Raw genomic sequence first — 20,200 nt, forward strand, 5'->3', positions numbered from 1 at the left:
GGATGTATTGTAATACTTATTAGCATTCTACTCCCCCCCCAAAAAAAAAATCAACATTACAGGGCTGGTGCTAGTTTTCATGCCCTTCCAGTGAACATAGACCTAATCCTACTCCGGACAATATGCATGAGGAGTCACTGGAATTAAAACAAATAATAACTCTTGTGCCTCAAGATGGACTCTCTACCCTTCCTCACATACCCACAAAATATGCTGGCAGTTTAAACACGTGTCCATGATGGCTCCAAGATAGATTGTGTTGCTGTAAAATTGGTGTATTCAGGAGTAGGTCCAGGTGGGAGGCAGAGGAGAGAACCAGTCAAAAATCAGCCTCTCTGTCCGCTAATTTGATCATTTCTGTGGTTGGCCACACAAGCTGCTTTTTAATGAATACTAGTCTGGTTCCATCGCTGATTTAACACGATTTTAAGGCAAGTGTCACTTCTCACCTATTAGAGCAATATCACTTCACTGTACTTGAGCTGTTGGCCTATCCAGGCTCTCCAGTAAATGCTGGATTTGTTTGGATGGTTTGTTTGACTCTGTGCTGGTAGTATCTGCAGGCTTTGTAATGTCACTCCACTTAAACCATCCAAATTTTAGCATGACAACAAACATCAGTTTACTAAGGCGGGTGAACCATCGGTCTGACCTGCAAAGGATGAAAATGTATCATAAACATGTTGCAGAGGTTGGCATATATGAGTAATCAAACTACTATTGTATTCAATATTGCTGTAGATAGAAATTAAATGTTGTATTTGAATTACTTGTTCATTCCCGGACGGCATACTGGTATACCAATCATGGGTGGTGGAGGGGCCAAGTTGCAAGGTTATCTGCTCAAAATATATGGGATGAAATTTGTCACATATTCAAATATCTTCCCATTCACCCCCGAATCAGCCTCATTAAAAATTAACATATTTGCAAAATGACCTCAACTGACCCCTAGGTGACCTCTGACCTTATACCTGTTGACATCACACATATGAATGTACCAGTCTCTCCCGGCACTTACAGCAGTGACACACTTTTGTTACTGCTACAAGTAACACACAGCAGTCCATATCTTGGCGGCGCCCTTCCAATGAGGTCAATTTGAGGTCAAATTTTACAATGTTACTGCATGCAGTAACATCTAAAACCATTAAAAAACATGGCTGCCAAGAGTGTTACCCTACCAAGTAACACTTGTAAAATATTGGCCATAACTTCCTCTTTTCAACTGACCGTCGCACCAACAGAAATGAGAGTCGCAAAGAAATTAACTATGTAAACATGATCTTTAAGTATCAAGGTAACAGATTATCCAGATATAATTACAATCATTTGATTTCTAAATGATGTAATAGACCCCAAAGAGGAGCATTATCACACCCAATTATGACTGATTTCAACACTTTACAAACCACAAGTCCATCTGATCTTGGTCAGTGTACTATGTTTACTTGGGCAAATACCTATTCAGACCTATTCTCTTCATCCAGACACACAACAGTCACTTACTGATATGATACATATTGTTATTTAGCTCCAATGGGTGTGAATTGCAGAGACTGTTCAGATGTCACTGCTGCAGGTAACATCATCTAAACATGTCACTTGCACTAGTAACACATCCATGTGTCACTGCTGTGAGTGCCGGGAGAGACTGTGTACCTAAGGGTCATTGAGGTCAAGTCCCATTGAAATCCTGTGAAGCATGTGGGAGATACCAACAAAAGAAGCCAAGGGTTGACATTTCTTTGACACAAACACATACATCTTATGATATAGTCCCCTTTCCAAACTTCATTTGGTGGGAACTATTATGGTATAAAAGTATGTGATCAGTAACTACAGTCAGAATGGCAAATGAACGAACACAGTGTGACAAATGCTCTCAACACTGCCAGAGGTAGAGTTAAACCAACTCGCTCCTAACTAGTTGGCATTTCCAATGTCTTTTGATTGGTTTGATCAGCATTTTCACCCATTCATTCACATTTTGTCCTTCGAAATACAATCACACGTTGTTGTGTCCATTCATTTGCTATATGTATTTGGTAGTATTATATGTGACACGATCTGGTCCATGGGGGCCAAAGGCGGCAAATTTGAAATTGCGATAGAGGCAAAAATATGGAGTAAAAAAAGACATCATAAAACTTCATAATTTTAGAACCAAGTATGCTAGATCTTTGGTGTGGTGTGTTTATTAGTATTTGAAAGCCTAATGTTTGTTTAAGGGAGTAATTATAGTAACTCATTTTTCAAAAATGCCACCTTTGGCCCCCATGGAGCAGATCATGTCACATATGCTTCACATACACAGTACCGTATTCATTCCAGTAAGCGCCCATGCCCCAATAAGCGCCCACCCAGGGTATTTTAAATTTGCTAAAGGGTACCATCAATGTTGAAGTGACGGATAGACATCGATACAGTGAAATAGCTGGAGGACTAGAAGTCCTGTGTAAACTTCCAATACATTTTTTACATCAGAAAAGCTACTAGAACGTCTCAGGACCCATTTATAACATACATAAATTTGTCTCTAATAAACGCCCCTAGCAAAAAAATTAGGTAAAGCAGGCAAAAAATAAGCGCCCACCCAAAATGACTTTGTTAAGTGCCCTGTGCGCTTATTAGAATGAATACGGTACATCTGTTGTGTGCCTATAGTTCAAGAATTGATGATATCTTCATACTTACATGAGTGTTAAATCAAATAGGAATCTATCCCATAATACTGTCAGATTTTCTCTCAGTGTCTTGTTGGCAATGTCGGTCTCTGATCCTCCAGCAGCACTGAAAACAAACAAGAAACAACAGAGATCAAATAAAATGATTTTGAACTGTTGGCTTGAAGTATATATAAACTCATCATGAGCATGTCATGAAATGAAACTATTGTGGTGCTTGTTATATGAATCTCTCAATGCATTGCCCGCAATGAGATACAATGCAATGAATTGCAATAATTTTCATTCGTATCAAAGGTATTCCTGAGGATGATCTCAGCTCAAACCACATTCAAGCACTCGGCCACCCCAGAACAGAGGGAACATCTACCCAGGATCTCCTACAACAAAGTAATGGATCTATATGCCAGCTAGAGCATTCATACCATGGAATAAGTATATAGAGCACGTAGTGCGATGGAATTGAAACTCCGTTCGTCGACGTGAGGCCAGGCGATCGTCACGCTTGCAACATGTGGACGTAGATGGCAGCAGCATTTTTCTTTAATTAGCATATTCGTGACGTCATGTTAAAGTAAGTCTCCACAGCACTACGCATATTTTTTTACGTAGCTTTTAGTACTATCGTGGTGGCAGCAGCATTTTTCTTTACTTTTCCAAAATGGCCCCGCCGGGGAGACGCCATTGGACGCCATGTTAGTGCAGGGTAATACACAGGGAAAGCCGACGCTGTCGCCACCTTTTTGTATTGCGCTAGCATATGAGTTGCAACGGCCTGATTCATACAGTCAATGCATGCCTTCAGCATTCCGTTAGATCACATAATCTAGCTCTCTGCAACTCTCTAACTGGGTCAACCAGACGAGATAATTTCTCCCCTTTTCTGCAGGCATATGGAATGCCCTTCCTGAACTTGTTTTTTCCAACCAGGATACAAAGAGCTGCATGCAGGAGGTACACTGCTATCTTGGCGACAACCTGTCAGCACTGCTAGTAATGGATAACTGCTGTTAATACCTTGATTAGAATTTACACAAAAAATTACAGTGATTAACCCACACTTCAGTCTCACTTCTTACATTACAACTTTGGGACTGGCAGCCAGGATTATTAACTAGGTGACTTGTCCCAGACCAATCATGCCCCACTGTACAAAATCTCTCTTAATTAGAAAATCAAACAAAGTCTGATTGCTTACCATCTGCCCATGGTTGTGAGGTAGTCTATCTGTTGTCCTAGGCTTCTGTTTATTGCACGAACATGTTGCATATTTCTGTAAGAAAAAGGTAATATCACTTGTTAATATGAAAAGTTGTTACAAATTTATTTTAGCTGCAATATCATAATCCCTGCATGTTACAAGCACTGTAAAGCTGCAACACTTGTAATTTTTCAACCAATTGGATATTCAAACCAAACTGCAAAACACCCTATGCCTCACGTTTCCTTTTACTAAATTAAATTATTAAAAGAAAGTTTCCAACACTCACATTTGCTTTGGAAGTATAGACCTCTTGTAGTCACATGTATGCCAGTATTAAATTTTTTGCGCTCAATGTAAATTACAAAGCTTTATGTCTAGCAGACTTGTTAAGAGTTCACTTGTAGCATCAAGAAGAACATACAGGTCTGCATATCAAATACAATTTTATTGAAAGACGGTGTAAAAGTTCATCAGCTCTTTCCTGACTTCAAAAAGAACCTACCTGAATATCAAATACAAATTTTTTGGAAGACTATGTAAGAGTTCATCAGCTCGTTCTTGGAATTCTTCAGACCTAGTCTGTAACTTATGCATCTCTCTTGATAAGCTCTTGAGTTCCTCAGGGGTCATGACAAAGGTCATGTGTAACCCACGACGGGCCTTCATGTTGAGTGGTCGTTGGGTAATCATCATGGCAAACATTAGATATTCTGTTGTAAAAAAGTGGTGTAATGTAAATCAATGCAATTAACATTTGTATGATATTTTTTAAGCTTTTTGATATTTGTTACAATAATGTCATGTATTCATTTCAAGGCAGTTCTTCATAACAGTAGTTTTCTATTCAAATAAACAGATATTTACGCCAAGGTTTTAAAAACACCCTACTGAAAGGCAAAGGTCACAACCAGCCCTCAAATTAACCCAAGGCACCCATGGCATAATACAGTGGGTGCCCATCCCCATTGCCGTAATGCCCTCAAAATATGTCCTTTACCGACGGCAGTCACTTGCCGTGCCCTCTAATGAAGTTGCCATCGGTGCCCCAGCCCTGCCCCTTCACTATCAGACTCCTTGTGTGTGTTTTCTTTGCTTTTGAGAAATTGCCTTAGTGCCCTTCTCAAATTTTCAACAGTTGCCATGATGCCCTCTTGAAATATTACAAACTGCCGTGCTGCCTTGCCTTTTCAGTGAAAACCCAAGGCAATTATCAACTTGCCCTAAAAAAGTTGCCTTGCCCCTTCAGATCCTTAATTCTAGGGCTGGTCACAACAGATCAGGTCTACCACTTCAAACAATTACAAATTATACACAGGATGAAATTCCTAACATGTAGTAATAACAGATTATTATTTATCTGGATTACAGATCGCAAGCCTCAGTTGAAGATGGAAGTACCGGGCTTCCATGTGGCATTTTGGTGAACACCTTGCTGGCTATTCTTTTGAGGACAAGGATGTGCTAGTGCTCGACAGAGAACATAAGTGGTTTGAAAGAGGAGTTAAGGAGGCAATACAATGTATATGTCCGGCGGGAGGAACCTTCGCTCAACAGAGGAGGGGGACTTCGCCACAACCTGTCAAGGACCTACGACGCAGCAATCCGGAAACTACCCCGGCGACTCCCCTGTGACGTCATACCATCAAGTACGTCACAGGTCAATAGTCAACAACCTGGTCAGTCAGTCTGATGATGCGTCTTGGATGAGACGCGATACTGTCGCTATCAAAAATAGTAAGTCCAAATGAACAGATTTAATATTCATTTTATTACCTTGCTGGCTAATGAGAGTACAATGAGTTACAGATATAAGGTGATCACAGTGTTAATAAACACAGGTTAGGTACTGGTCTATTGACATGCATGAGGGAACAGCAAATGACTACTAATGATCTGGGTCTTTAAAAAGTTGGCAGTTTGATGTCATATGTCATCTCATCTACACTTCATTTGACCTCAAGTTTGGAAGTGACGTCAGAGGTTTTACGTGTTTGCACTGCAAGTGTGCAGATAAACCGCCCTTATACACATGTGTATATACCCTGCAGATTAAGTAAGCACACTGCGACCAGCGAAATACGCACCTACAACACTGCTTAACTGGAGGTGAAACACAATTATTCTCTGAATTCGGACATCTTGATTATTGACGAGCCAATACAAGAGGAAGGCAGCAGTATGCTTTTCAGAATTGATAACATATAACATAGCAGATTTAAATATTGGGTACTTGAAGATGAAAACCACTTACCAGTCACCCCCATCTTCAATGCATGATCCCTCATCCCAGACTCATCTTTCAGAATGATTGCCTTGAAATAGTTACTTAATGCCACACGTATACTGTTGGATCAAAACATACATTATGTTATTTATTTTCACATTCAATTTCACCAAACTCTGGTAGGCAATCTTCTATTCAACTGTTAAACATGAAGTGGGGTTGTTTTTTGTTTTGTTTGTTTTTGGTGTCAAGACATATCAAGGCATTAAAAGCTGTTATTATTATGGTAAAGCTGATGGGTTGGTGGCTAGATCGCTGTTAACCTCCTTTTTGAAGCTGGCCCATTTCAAAATTCCTGGAATGTGAGGCGGGAGTGCATTCCATGTGTGGGCTGTAGATGGAATGAAGGACCGTTATTGACTAACCAGGTTAGATCTTGGAATTTGAACTGGTGAATTTCATTAGGGGGTTGAGGTTGTAAAGTATTAAAGGGTTAAAGGTTTGAAAACAAATTAAAACAATGGTAAATTTGGGGCTGTGGATGTGGCTTCATGGGGTCAGAAGCTTATCTCCCCCATTACATTATCATGTAATCCCTACTTTCTTTTGGAGGATATTATGATAGTATCCATGACATTTAATCCAGAAAATAGGACTTTTTTTTAAGGAAATTGATGATTTCCATCATTATGTTTCACATCAATACTTACTGTGATGGCATTTCTTCATACAGTCCATGGTCTAGTAGCACCAGTTCAGCTTTACCATCTTGTCCTTTCCTCACAAAAACTTTAAAACACAACAAAACAATTTTGATTACTGAATTGAAGTTTAATCCATGACCATTAAAGTAAAACAGACCTTGATAAGTTTGATACAGAAATTTGGCATGTCTTCCATATTCTACCTATACAAAACTGAAGGAGCTGGCTGTAATGGTTATCATATATGTAGGCTGACAAGGGTTCTGCACCTGTTTATTTACAGCTGCATCCTTGAATGATGCTATCAGGTGAGTCTTATGCCACAGAGGTTAGGGACTCTCTGTAAAAGCGCAATGACCTGATGTAATTGGCCTATAAAAAATCTGTGGCCTTTTTCCTCACACAAAGCTTTAATCAAGATATTCTGCAAATTTGAGGATTTAAATCATGAGCATGTAAATCCTTGTTGTAATGACTGAAAAATGACTGAAAAACAGCTTGTATTGTGTCAGACACATAAAAATTTTTCATGCAACTTTGGTTGTGCGCCATGAGGTTTTTTCATGCAACTTTGGTTGTGCGCCATAGTGCTGACTAGCGGTGCGCATGTACCGCCTTAAAAAATCACAATCTGAAGTTCTAAAAACATGTGTTCAATAACAAACATGTTCAAAAGGTCACTTAGGACACAAATTAGCAGTCTCAATGCAACCAAAATCAGGTTGCAAAATCCGACACTTTTTTAACACATAAGTTTCTCAGTCATCAACCCAGAAAGTTGACGAATGAGGGCAGCATTCTGGATTAAACCTACCATTTCCTGGATGGGGATCCCCATGTACAAAGCCAGTATGGAATATCTGCTCCCCAAAGGTATTGATCATCTTCTCATCAACCTGTGTGGTCCAAAAATAACACTATATTTTTGTAATAAGGTTTGGCTTACAGTTTGAAACATGGTGAAAGTGGGAGGGGCCACTTTTAAGACCATTCAAGTTAAGCATTGTGTTTCTGTGGGGGTGTGCCCCCATGAGAAGTTTAAAAAGAAACCCCAATTTATTGACGTCATTTGGTGCACAATGTTTACTGTATTGTTTTTGTGGTTGCAGACAGTTGTGGGCATTGTTTTGGCATGTACCTGATGCAATGGATCACTTGATCCTGTTTCCAGATGCAGTAAATCTAGAAATCTTTTTATTATCATGGGGCCAAATATAGGGCCTTTTTTAGTAGAGCAAACTTTTTTGGGACCTGCCAAGAGCCAAGTTTGAGGCCACCCCAACCACCCAGTGGGTGCCAATGGCTCCCCTTTATATCTTCCCCCCCTGGTTCTGCCACCAGTGCTGCCAAAGCTTTAGTCCACTCAATTATAGCCCATTATGGTTCATTCCCTCGTGAATATTAATACTGTTTATGAATTCCCTTCACTTGATAACCCTGAATTATAAAAAACAACATATGTAGGCACAGACACAGGTTAAGTTTGATGATCCACTTTGCACATGCCACTGACTACCAACTATGAACACTGGTTTATTTCTATTAGTTCTACTCACATCAGAGAATTTGACTCCCAATGCCTTGAGTCCATCTACATTGTCCACCTTACAACCATGGATGTATTCCATCGTTAACACTCTCTGTTAATTCAAAATGAAAAGGGGTTATTAACAGACTATTAAGCTACAACAACAACAAAACCTCACAACAATAACAACAAACAAGCAAAAAATACACAAACAACATTAAAATTGTTTTTAAACAGGCCTCACAGAACTTTAAAATTAATGTCCACTTGCCTGCCAGGGATATCCACATAGAAATTCAGTTGCCCAACTTAAAATTTTACTTGCCCTCCTCGTTTTCCAAGTTTGTGCACATATACATGACAGATTTACATTAGTTGATAGACAAGGCATAGCATGCAGACTATGCAAGATATTCTTTTTGAAGGGCACCATACATGTATGTGTTATACTGCCAGTACAATAGTATTTTGGCATGCATGCTTTGTTAAAAGGAAATTCTGCAATGACAAAATGTGGAAATTTGTTTTTTTCTTGATTCGCATATTTGTTTTTGAATTGAAAATCGTGAAAGTGCATAATTTTAATCATTTACTATCATTTTAAATTTAATTGGCCTTTGGGTTTATCAGTCTGTGTTTTTGGTTGCCTTATAATTAAGAAATAAAGGGTAATGCATTATCCTTTACATGAAAATAATAATGTCGAGGCAGTAAAACGTAAATAATGGGTGAGGCGCAGCCGAACCCATTATTTAAACGCTTTTACTGCCGAGGACACATTATTTGCGATGTAAAGGATAATGCGCACCCTTTATTTCTATTCTATTACCAGAAAATAGTGCGATTTAAAGAGAATTTAAGGAGAAAATATCATGATTTGGCACAAATATTTTAAGTTGTTTACTTCAAGGTGGAGCGCGTACGCTTAAGTGACAGCGCGTATCGCGGAAATATTGCACGCATAACCAAGCGTAATGATGTGTTTAGAATGTGTTACGGCGCTTGACCCATTATTGCAGAATAATGGGCTCTCACGTGACGCGTTTCAACAAATCACAGTGCGCTATTTTGAATAATGGGTCGTGGGGGTAGAATGTCAATTGTTGGTTTTTCCCCGGCAGCCAGGCAAGCTATTCTGGAATATGGACAAAGATAAGAAATATTAAAGGCCTAAAAAAATTAAAAAAATTGTATTGCCCTATCTGACTGACCCTGACATAAGCTTTAAGGGCAATACATTTTCTTTTTTTAGGCCTAAACACATGATGTCATTAATAGAAAACCCCTCAATTTGTCACATTCAAGGTGATCTTTGGCACAAAAGTAATGTGCTTACAAATGTTTAACCCTAACTGAACACAAGGTTTTTTTTGCTATCAGAAGGGAAAGAAGAAACGAAAAAGGAGAGAAGATGAAGAAAGAAGTCACTTGGCACCCCGGGATTGAACCTCGGACCCCTCGCATGCCACGCAGAAGATCCCCAGCATGTAGCCACACAGGTGACGTTGGCCCGGCCAACGATTCCCTGGGTATGTATGACTTAGGCTGATTGTGTCATCAAGTCATGTGCAATGCGTGCACGAGCAGTGGTTTTAATAGTGAGATTTAGTGAGATCTGGTTCGGTAAAGGTTATGAAACATACATCTTTGAACTCCAAAGCTTACCTTGGTGGTATATTTCCATAGCACCTTTGGTACATAGATGTATTTCAAATAAGACAAATCTTTGGCACATCTCTCTGCATTCTTTCCTTCATTTTCAAAATCAAGCTCTCTTGCCAACGGACCCTTCATTTCCTGAAACACAACAATTCATATATAATAGCATGAGCACGGAAAGAACATAAATATGTGATAACTTGAATACAATTCTGAAAAAGCACATAAAATGTGGCAAAAATACTCATGCCTGAACTTGAACTTCAAGATGTAAGCTTCTTTAACCCAATCCTTTCATCTGGTTCTAGCCAAAATCACCATTTTATGATTTGCATGCCTTTTTAGTACTTTTTCATGAATTTCATTAAGGTTGGTCTTAACCCTGGAATTATAGAAACATTCAGGCCTCATAACTGCTAAATTGTTGGTCTAAAGTATATAAAAGTATACATATTTGATTATTCATCTGTGAGGTCAAATTTAGGCCAAAATGCTCATTTTTGGCCCCAAATCCCCCAAAATGGTATTTTGGCCCACATCTTTTTTGTTTAAAAACGTAACAAAAAAATTCTTGGGCCAAATTTATGGGTTATGAGGCCCGAAAGTTTCCATAATTCCAGTTTTAAGACCAACCTTAAAAAGCTAAATCTGGCAAATGGCATTTGTTGGGAAAACAAAAATAATCACTGTAAACTCATCAAACTGGCCATTCCTAGAGCTACAGATTAATCATGAGTTTGAGTATGAATTCTTTCACATATCTTTCCAGACCCACCCCAAAATTTCCACTGGAGGGCAAGCAAACAACTTGTTTGTGCCTAATAAGGCCATATTTCTTACCTGTAGTATTTCATTGTAGTTAAACTGCTTTGGATACATCCAATGAACCAACTCCAGCATAATCTCTAGTGTTCTGATGTCACCACTGTATTGATCTCGCAAGTTGATGTATTGAATCTAAAATAGGGGAAAGAAGATCACAAAATCAAAGTTTTAACATAGCATAACCCCATAAAAAGAGCAGATTAGATGAATCAATGTTCACAGGCTGGGGTGCCTGTCTCTCTTTCAAGGTGATTGTGAAAGACTCCTTTATACAATGATGCTGTGGGGATCACTACAACTCGTCCACAGCGAGTCAATCTGTTACCTTCCTGGCATGAATAAAGCTGGTAGCCATTTGTCCACCAGGGTGGGGAGAGGTAATAGAGTGAAGAGGAGCCGTGCCTAAGTGCACAACAACTTGATGGCGCAGGATTGGAACCCATGACCTCAAGCTACCTCATGAATATGAGTCAAAGTCTTAGACCGCTGTGCCACCATGCCCCCTACATATGTATGATAGTATTTTTGATATATTTTGGTAAATAACAGTCACTATGAACTATGAATTAATAATATATTAATGAAGTGAAGAAAAAATGGCTACTTTCTCATTTTCAAAATTAGAGCAGATGAGTACTCAAGTAGGATACTTTTTTTGCATTCTCTCTTAAAAACATGTTTTATGTGGTCTCTAGCTTGGCAAGGCTGATAATATCAGACATAATTCTCACAACTTAATTTCATTTAGGAACATACATGTGCACACACCAATACATAGTTTTACCGATTGAAAATTTCTTCCTGCACCAATGAGAACCGACTCACAACTGCCCTGTGTGCAATGCTATAGTAAATCCACCATCATGTTTTGTCACACTAGGAGACCAAAATAGTGCACCTATGTCATTTATCAGCAATAGCACAAAATTAAACTACAGTTTGCATGTTTGCGCTTGAATGTTACAAAGGGTTGAGCAGGTAGTGTTTACCACATTGTCTGCACAAAACTTTTAACGCAAACATGCACACACTTCAAAACACATTTAACCAGGCACATGGCTAAATAATCCTAGATACATTATTTTGCCCTCCATGAGCGACACACAAAATGGTGGAGTCAGTACTCTTTGGGTCAGTTTGGTGGGCATCCATACCTTTACTGCAACCTCTTCACCATCATGTGTTACAGCCCTATGTACCTGGGCTAAACTTGCTGCTGCTATTGGTTCAGGTTCAAACTCTGCAAACAGTTTATTGGGAGTCGAACCAAAGTCTTCTATGAAGAGTTTGTCCATCTATAATAAAAATGATGAAAGATGTTTGGTTTTTAAAGTCTGTAGGCTATATAATTCAAATACAATAATTACATGACTGTGGTATTCAGCAAGTACATGTAGCAACACATAACCAATGGGCTGCTCCATTTAAAACTCATACTGCACCTGTGGAAGATTCACTTAAGTCTTCCACAGAGGGAGTAAGAGTTTCAAATAGAATACACAATTGGGTAGGTTCCATATGAAATAATTATTTCAATTGTGAAAGACAAAGGTAAAGCCATAATACAGGAGGAGAATGAATTTCAAAATGATTAACCCTGATGAATTACATTTGAAAAACATACTCCCCCAGTGGAACATATTTCCACGGGTAGTGTGGATTTCAACTGGAATAGCCTAAATACAATGGCTAGGTGAACAATCTGATTCCTAACAGAAGGTCAACATGTTACAAGCTTTTTTCAGAGGCTTTATTTTCTAATCACCCTATATTTAGTAGGAAGTCAAGGTAAACTTGGAAGTTGCTGCATGTTTCAATTTGTACCTTTATTGATATGATCACTTGAATATCATATATTTGAGGTTTTTTATTATGAATGTTGGTATTCAACTGATCAAATCAATTATCAAATCAAACTATACAGAGAGATCTGGAGTCTCATGTGTGGAAAGTAATAAAAACCAAGCTGTTGTAAATTGCTTATCCACAACAAAAGCCTGTGTAGCAGTGTCCGATTTACAAATTTTTTCCTACCTGCAGTCCTGCACTGGTGCATGTAGCCCAAAATTTCTACATGCACAGCAAAAAGTGTGCATGCACCAAAATTAAAGCAAACATAAAATCACATTGAATCACGATCATTGTCAGTTAAGCTTGTAATAATATTCCCGGCTGTCAGTGTCATTTTTATGCCGATCACTCGCCGATTTCTTAGCCAAAACACTGCATACTGTGGCTTCATCTGTTCTAGAACTAGTCGCCAACGAGGTGCACAATTTCCAGAATGATGCAAGTGTTTTTGAGCTATTTCCTTTTTTGCTGGACATTATTATGATTATTTCCGTGACGTAAACAAATATTTCCCACAGTTTAAATTCGGTTCTTTTTTTTTCAATTAAATGAAAATGCCAGCTTCGACATGTGCGAGGGTATCGGGAATTGGTGGATGACGTCACATTACGCTAGCCCCTCTAAGGGAAGTCATAGTCTCGGACCAGACTGTATGTGGCTATCGCAAATGTTCGTTAGGATCGACGAGTATCAGACCGACGCAAACTGGCTGTGTTGAAGACTAGGGAAGTCAATGAAAAAAAATGAAAAAAGTGACAGTTCTCACGTGATAGGGGTATCGGGAATTGTCAATTGCGTCAGCCCCTAGAGATCAGTGGTCAGCCCTGAAGTCAGGATGTTGCGCTAAAAATAGATTGGGTTTGTCCAAATCGGACTGACTGCTTGTTTACTTTTGTATATTGGTTTTGTCATATCGCTAGCGCTAAATCGTACATGCACACGTGCAGGCAGGTAGTGAAAAGCTGCATGCACAAAGGGAATGTTACATGCACTGGTGCAGGTATGCAGGCGGTAAATCGAACACTGCTGTGTAGTAAAATTCAAAGTTTTAAGTAGCCTGAGCTCTCGATCCTAGCAGAACTTTTTTGGGTTTTCGCCTTTGATTAAGATTCAGGCCACCAAAAACTATCAATGGGGAAAATAACACAAATCTCAAGAAAAATCATTTTAATTCCCAATTAGAAATATAGAACCCCATCATCATAACGCTTTCAATTTTGGATTGATGATATTCTCAGAAAGATGGGCAACTCAAACATTCAACTCAATCCTCTATCTAGCAGCAGTAACACCACTCCTTACTTCTTCATACTGCCTGGCTAATGCCCTATCATGCAACACTGTCAGTCTTTGGAGCAACTCAAATGGAGCAACTCAATCCTCTAGCAGCAGTAACACCACTCCTTATATTGTACTTCATACTCCCTGGCTACTGCCCCATCATGCAGCACTGTCAGTCTTTGGAGCAACTCAAACATTCAACTCAATCCTCAAACATTTAACTCAATCCTCCAGCAGCAATAACACCACTCCTAGAGAGGTATGTCTTTTTCTTCGGAAGAGGGTGGGTCATGAATATGTCGCTGACCGGAGTCACTTTTTTATGACCCCCTATTGTGGGCTTATTATTTTACAACCCCTTATCTCAGGTTGAAATTTTTTATGACCCCCCCCCCCCTTTCCGCCTACACAGACTCAAGACAATTTTTTCATTGCCAGAACTAAGGCGCAGAGTGCTCCAAAACTTTAGTGCAAACAAAGTGTATGGAGCGCGTTCAAATTTGATTGTAAGTAAGAAGGCGCACAGAGCGCGCAATATTTTTGCAATATATATATCTACAGATTGTGCGCACATTTTGATTGTAAGTTACACGCATGAAAATTTGAGTCACCAGCCTTTAATAAATTCTATAACCCCCCATTTTTGGTGGAAAAAATTATAACCCCCTTGCCCCTATTTTTGGTCTTAAAATCTATGACCCCCCAGTATATTCATGACCCACCCCCCTTCCGAAGAAAATGGCATCCCCTTACCTCTTCATACTGCCTTGCTAGTGCCCTATCATGCAACACTGTCAGTCTTTGGAGAATTGGTTTTGGTAGAATATAGTTAGCTGTCAATAGCACCTGACCAAGCTTGATATACAGACCGCCGTTCTTGAGGCATCCTTCTAGGATTCGAACCCCTGTCCTCTCATGGCAGTCTTGCAAGGCTGAATGGTACTCTTCAGTGCCATTTTCTAGACCCCATAAATTCCACTTATAGTCCATTGATATTCTGCTTACTACATAAAATGTCCTGATAATGAAGCAGAAAAATTGAGGGAATATTTCATGTTAGTAAAGTTAAGCATAAAGTAGGCCTGTCAAAGACTTCCTTCAGAGGATTGTGCTGCTTATGTGCTAGTGCTACATATTTTCAGTAATTCTGTAACCTCAATCAAGTCCTCACAATTTACATATATGGTCAACAAATACTTCCTAAAATATTTTAAAAACCTCCCGCCCTCTGCATACTAATAACTGTTTACTAATATTTTTTTTTAGTGATTAGGGATCAAATCAAAACTCAACCGGTGGTTCCAGGCGGTTCTGTCCGGTTCTAAAAGCCTACACAGTAATGAGGTCAGTCCCTGGTCACACCCTGATTCCCATGGCTGGTTGATATCATCCAGTCGTCCACGCAAATAATACAAATTTCAAGTGTTTTTTATACAAATTTAGTACAAAAGGAAGAATTGATTTTTCTTCGTTGGAGTTCTTCTCATGATACTTGTGCATTCATGAATATTCATAAAGCAATGACCTCTGACAACCGGACGAAACTGCCCAGAACCAGCGGGCAATCAGTGGTCGAGTTTTGATTTGATCCCTTTAAAGAAACATAATTGAACATCAATTTTACACAAGTCACAACAATTACAGTGTTCGCCATAACTTTTTCCTGAAGCAAATGTGAATTTACTGTAAATCTTTAGACAAAGTTCCGATTACTTCACTCAACCAACTGAATCTCTTGTCAAATAGAGTCAGTACAACTCACCTAAAGAATCTGACGAATCCCTGAGCTGTGACGTATACCTTCCTTTTATTGACATCATCAAGCACGACATATGTGCCAATCCCAACAACACCAGTGGCACCAACTAGACCCAAGAAAGCTTTCCTGAATACCCTTCGCTTCTTTTTAACTCTAGGAATTGATTCCACGGCATGCTTAGTTCTTAGAAGACTACTTGTGTGGAGGAATTTTGATTTGTTGGCTTCAGCGGCTCCTTTGAGTGGTGATGTTACAGATGTTTGGAGAGTTCTCCTGATGCAGTGAGATAGCATCTTTGTTTTGAAGGCTCTGTTCATAGTGTCGGTGGTTTGATGCAGGCAAAATGAATGCCTGAATTAAATCTAAAAGATATAAAATCAGTGTACACAGATAGATCTACATTACTACCATATCATCATTCCATAGATCTTTTTAAATCAACATAGGAAATGTTCGGAAAAAATGTCATGTGCACAAGATGCATACACATCATAATACCGTATGCTCATGTAAATTTACATCAACACTCACCGGTAACATATGCATTATGCAAATCGAAACATTATCTAAAAAAAAATTACCCTGCTTCTGTTATCTCATCAAGGGAAGTTGAGCCGAATATACAAAGAAGAGGAAGAAACCATGGCAACTAGCTTTAGGTGCTGTGCAATAATTATGAGCCCTGGTGGGAGGGTACAATTGAGGGGAGGTGGCAAGAAATGTGTGGCAAGCCAAAAGGGGGGGAGCAAGTTTTGGAAAGCCAAGGGGGGGGGAACAATTTTTGGCACACATTCATGGGGCACCTTTTTAATTAAACACTCTTAAAAGGAAAACAGGTTTGCAAATTGGGATCCCAAAAATTTGGCATATGTGTAAAAGGGGAGGAGCAAAGATTTTTTGACAAGCCGAGTGGGGGAAGCAATTTTTGGCAGGCCAAAAGGGTGGGGAGCAAGCAATTTTTGGCACACCATTTTACCCAGGGGGGGAGGACTCATAATTATTGCACAGCCCCTTCGCAACTAACTAAAAGTGCTAAACTACTGCATGATGACCCAGAATTATAAACAGGGTCATCATAAACAAACATCGTAATACCCAATCGTATACTTAAAACTAAAGACAATAGCAATAGCTTGAAGTGCTTTAATTACAGTCAAATTTAAGGATCTCCAGTTTTATTCGCTATAATTCCACCATAGCTCCACAGTTAAGTGGTTTTCAACCCATTTTACTTCATTATTTTGGCTTAAAACTATCAGACCACCTCCTTTTGTTGTTACTTTTAATTTTGCAAAGAATGACAACATTTTAAGTAAAATTTTGTTTGTTTGTAACCGGAACCGGAAGTCTGAATACTATCTGGTCCTGTCCAGTATATTACTCAAGAAGTCTAGCTTCAATTTGCACACCAATTTAGCTTCACATTCAAGGCTAGAAGAAATTGATGAAACATGACACTGCGTACAGAAAGCAATAGAAGTTATGACGTATCAGCCTATCAGTATCACAATAAGAGATCTCATCAATAATGTTGTTAAAATTGCACACTAACTCACTTTTAGACAAAACATTTAGACAACATTTGCTCTAAAAAGCTAAAACATTGACTCTGCAAAATAACTGTAATTTAAATTTAACTAAAGTCTAAACATGCCAACTGTACTTGTAGTGTAACCATCAATCAACAGAATATTTAACAAGCGAATGTTGCATAAAATGTCAACCCTCATCTCCCAACTATTGCAATGGACTCTAGCCTTGAAGCTAGAGTTCTTGAGTAACTCCAGTAATCATGTAGTAGTCGATGAATAAACCTGAAGTTGATTGCCACGCTCCCCGCCCATGCTCGAAGTTGTGTCCTGCAATGCAGAGCAAGTCACAACCAAGCTCAAAGTAAAAGGCTTACAGTGTTATGACAACGACATGTACATACAGACAATGCAGATACATACATTATGATTAGATGATGTAACTTGTACATCTGAACCTTGCAAAGTTGTAGTCAGCAGGGCGAAAAACGCAAATCGCTAACTATTTGGTGACCGGCAAGCTAGAGGTTTTTCTTGAAGATATCTAAAGATGGGGCTGATATAGTGGTTTGAGTGATGGAATTCCATGCCCTTCCAGTTCTTGGGAAAAATGAGTTTTCCTTCTTGATGAATGGAATTTCAACATGTAGGTGGTGGTTTCTTCTCAAACCCGCAGCAGAAGAAGTTTGAATATAGGCTTCTTTGTTGATTCCTACCAACTCATTTTGGATTTTGTAAAACATAGCTAAACGATTTCTCTCCCTTCTGACTACACCCATCGAATGTGTGTCATCAGCCCAGTCATCGGCCCTCAAGTGACTGTAGGAACCCATGGATTCGATCCATGTACCTTAAGCTTCTGACAGCTAGAGTGTCCCATCCGAGATCTTCCAGCATTTGAGTGACACTACTTTCTCTTTGGTAATCCCCTGTGCAAAATCTTGCAGCTTTTCTCTGCACACTTTCAATCTTCTTTATGAGTCCTGCCCTGTATGGGTCCCATGCACATGCAGCATACTCTAGGACTGGACGCACTAACGTTAGATATGCAGTAGACTTCACTTCCCCTGGACAAAACCACAAGTTTCTCCTCAGGAAACCCAGAGTCCGGTTTGCTTTGTGTTTGTAACATGTTCTCCCCAGTTCAGCTTGTTCATCATGAGGAAGAGTAAGCTTACTTGTTATACAAGTTACCAAGTTCAAGTTAGTTACATTTTACAACATGTAATTCATTGAAAGTAAGCTTACGTTCAGAATTACACTTAAATGTACATGATACATCATTGAACAAACATCATACTCATAGTGGACGCATAACATTAACATCATGAACAGGTATAAAATGTGTCAAACATATTGTTCTAATAATCGTAAATTTAGAATGAACTTACTTGTCTTACTTACACAACTGTGACATTCACATGTTACATCATTCACTTCATTAGTGGCTAAATAAAGCCTGTGTCAAAATTTCATTTTAGTTAAACGGAGCCCGTAAATTACGCCTGACCCCGTCTGGAAAGAAAAAAATCAATTTTTATCAATTTCACAGCGCCCTCATTTTTATTTCAATTAACTAGACTCTTTCCAGTCTGTATCTCTAACGGAAAAAATCATCACGTAAAGTGCGATCTCCGAGAAAGGCTAAGTCAAAACTTGCGAAGATGGCCACTTCCTTGAAGGCACTGTTTGTCGAAGAGCCTTCTTCTCACTTATTTTGTCCTTGTTGCAAAAACCTTTTGGATGATCCAGTTATAAGCGTGACCTGTGGACATACATTCTGCAAATGTTGCCTTACAGATGGCCATGGGAAAGTTGTTTTGCTTCACTGTCCGGTCGATAACAAGGGTCTAAACGACACGGAAGTTGTGCCAAACAGGTGAGCTTGATTTCCTGGGGAAAACACCCTGGCCCGATGACTTCACCAAGCAGGGGTTCTGGGAAAACAACCCGGATATCAGTCAGCAATCAGCATGTATGCGCACGATGTCAACCCGGGGATGTCAATATAAGTCCCTACAATATGTAAATTTGTACTGAAAACAAAATAAAAAATATGTTTATTTTATTCTTTTTTAAATATTCTGTCGGTCCGTGTCACGTCACTTCCGGTTGATGATGTTCGAGTGAAAACAAGTCCCTGATTCGATTTTTGTTGATGATTTCTGTCATTGGTGTTATGTAAATTTCGATCGCAAATAGTCAATGGAATCAAACAACCGTTTCTTAGTCTTCAGAGTGGAAGAAACTTACTTGATTTACCGTTTATATACTGACAACCTTAAAATTAAATTCCATGGTCGAGTGTCGTTTTTTCCGAAATTGAATGTCACTCCAGCAACATCGCTATGTAGCCTCCTTCACAGTCGGTTTCTGTTGTTCACAACAAACCGTGAGCCACATGTAGTTTGGGCCCGAGACTAGAGATAGCCCGGATGTCCGACCGACAGAATATTTTATTCTCTGAAAATTGGAGTACTAGTATAGTAGCCAAAATAACAATTTCTCGATCATGAGAGGATGTACCTTCTGCGTCAGCGTACTTTTCATAGAATAATACGATCGTGCCGTTCGCGCGACCTGCATGACCGAACCTTGAGCTTGCGCCCTAGCAACGACTGTGACTGTGTGATTCGTCAATTCGCAAAAGCTGTGTTTGCGCCGTAAGCGCCTGTCTTTGCGTAGTGCGCTTGACGCAAATAACTGCGTACTCAAGTTGGCTCTCATGATCGAGAATTTAATATTTTGGCTATAGTACGGTACCGGTACTGACAGTGTCAGTGACACGACTGAGTTAGCACTTGTTCAGTGGCACACAGGGGTCAGGGGACCATCCATGACAGGCCCTCTCTGACATTATAAAATCCATGGCTCTGTGCGCCTTGTTGCTTTGCCGCCATGCACGCTTTGCACCCACCCCCTCATGCCCTCAGCCTCGAGGAACTAGAG

At 39.4% G+C, this 20,200-nt stretch overlaps 2 protein-coding genes across 7 annotated transcripts in view; one reads left to right on the top strand and one right to left on the bottom strand.

Moving 5' to 3' along the window:
* On the bottom strand, positions 1-18,734 carry LOC140135972 (uncharacterized aarF domain-containing protein kinase 5-like). 2 transcript variants are annotated; one of them, XM_072157670.1, is made up of 14 exons: positions 18,656-18,734; positions 15,726-16,084; positions 14,717-14,981; positions 11,986-12,126; positions 10,847-10,963; positions 10,013-10,144; positions 8,376-8,459; positions 7,634-7,715; positions 6,826-6,904; positions 6,143-6,234; positions 4,394-4,601; positions 3,886-3,960; positions 2,698-2,793; positions 1-652 (listed from the first exon to the last, which is right to left on the bottom strand). In XM_072157670.1, the coding sequence occupies exons 2-14, from the start codon at positions 16,037-16,039 to the stop codon at positions 469-471; spliced, it is 1,869 nt and encodes a 622-aa protein (XP_072013771.1). In that variant the 5' UTR covers positions 16,040-16,084; positions 18,656-18,734; the 3' UTR covers positions 1-468. The 2 variants fall into 2 exon arrangements, with proteins under 2 accessions (XP_072013771.1, XP_072013772.1); XM_072157671.1 differs by having other exon boundaries at positions 18,652-18,717.
* A 100-nt stretch (positions 18,735-18,834) lies between these two features.
* Positions 18,835-20,200, top strand: part of LOC140135973 (E3 ubiquitin-protein ligase TRAF7-like) — a 28,208-nt gene continuing 26,842 nt past the window's right edge. For all 5 annotated transcript variants that reach the window (XR_011856593.1, XM_072157673.1, XM_072157672.1 and 2 more), the window contains exon 1: positions 18,835-19,130. Coding sequence is in view for 4 of the 5 variants with exons in the window: in XM_072157673.1 (XP_072013774.1) it covers positions 18,916-19,130 (215 nt within the window). In the remaining variant the exon portion in view is untranslated. The remainder of the gene's footprint in view (positions 19,131-20,200) is intronic.

Source organism: Amphiura filiformis, chromosome 16 (genome assembly GCF_039555335.1).
Source record: "Amphiura filiformis chromosome 16, Afil_fr2py, whole genome shotgun sequence".
In the NCBI taxonomy this organism is placed as follows: domain Eukaryota; kingdom Metazoa; phylum Echinodermata; class Ophiuroidea; order Amphilepidida; family Amphiuridae; genus Amphiura; species Amphiura filiformis.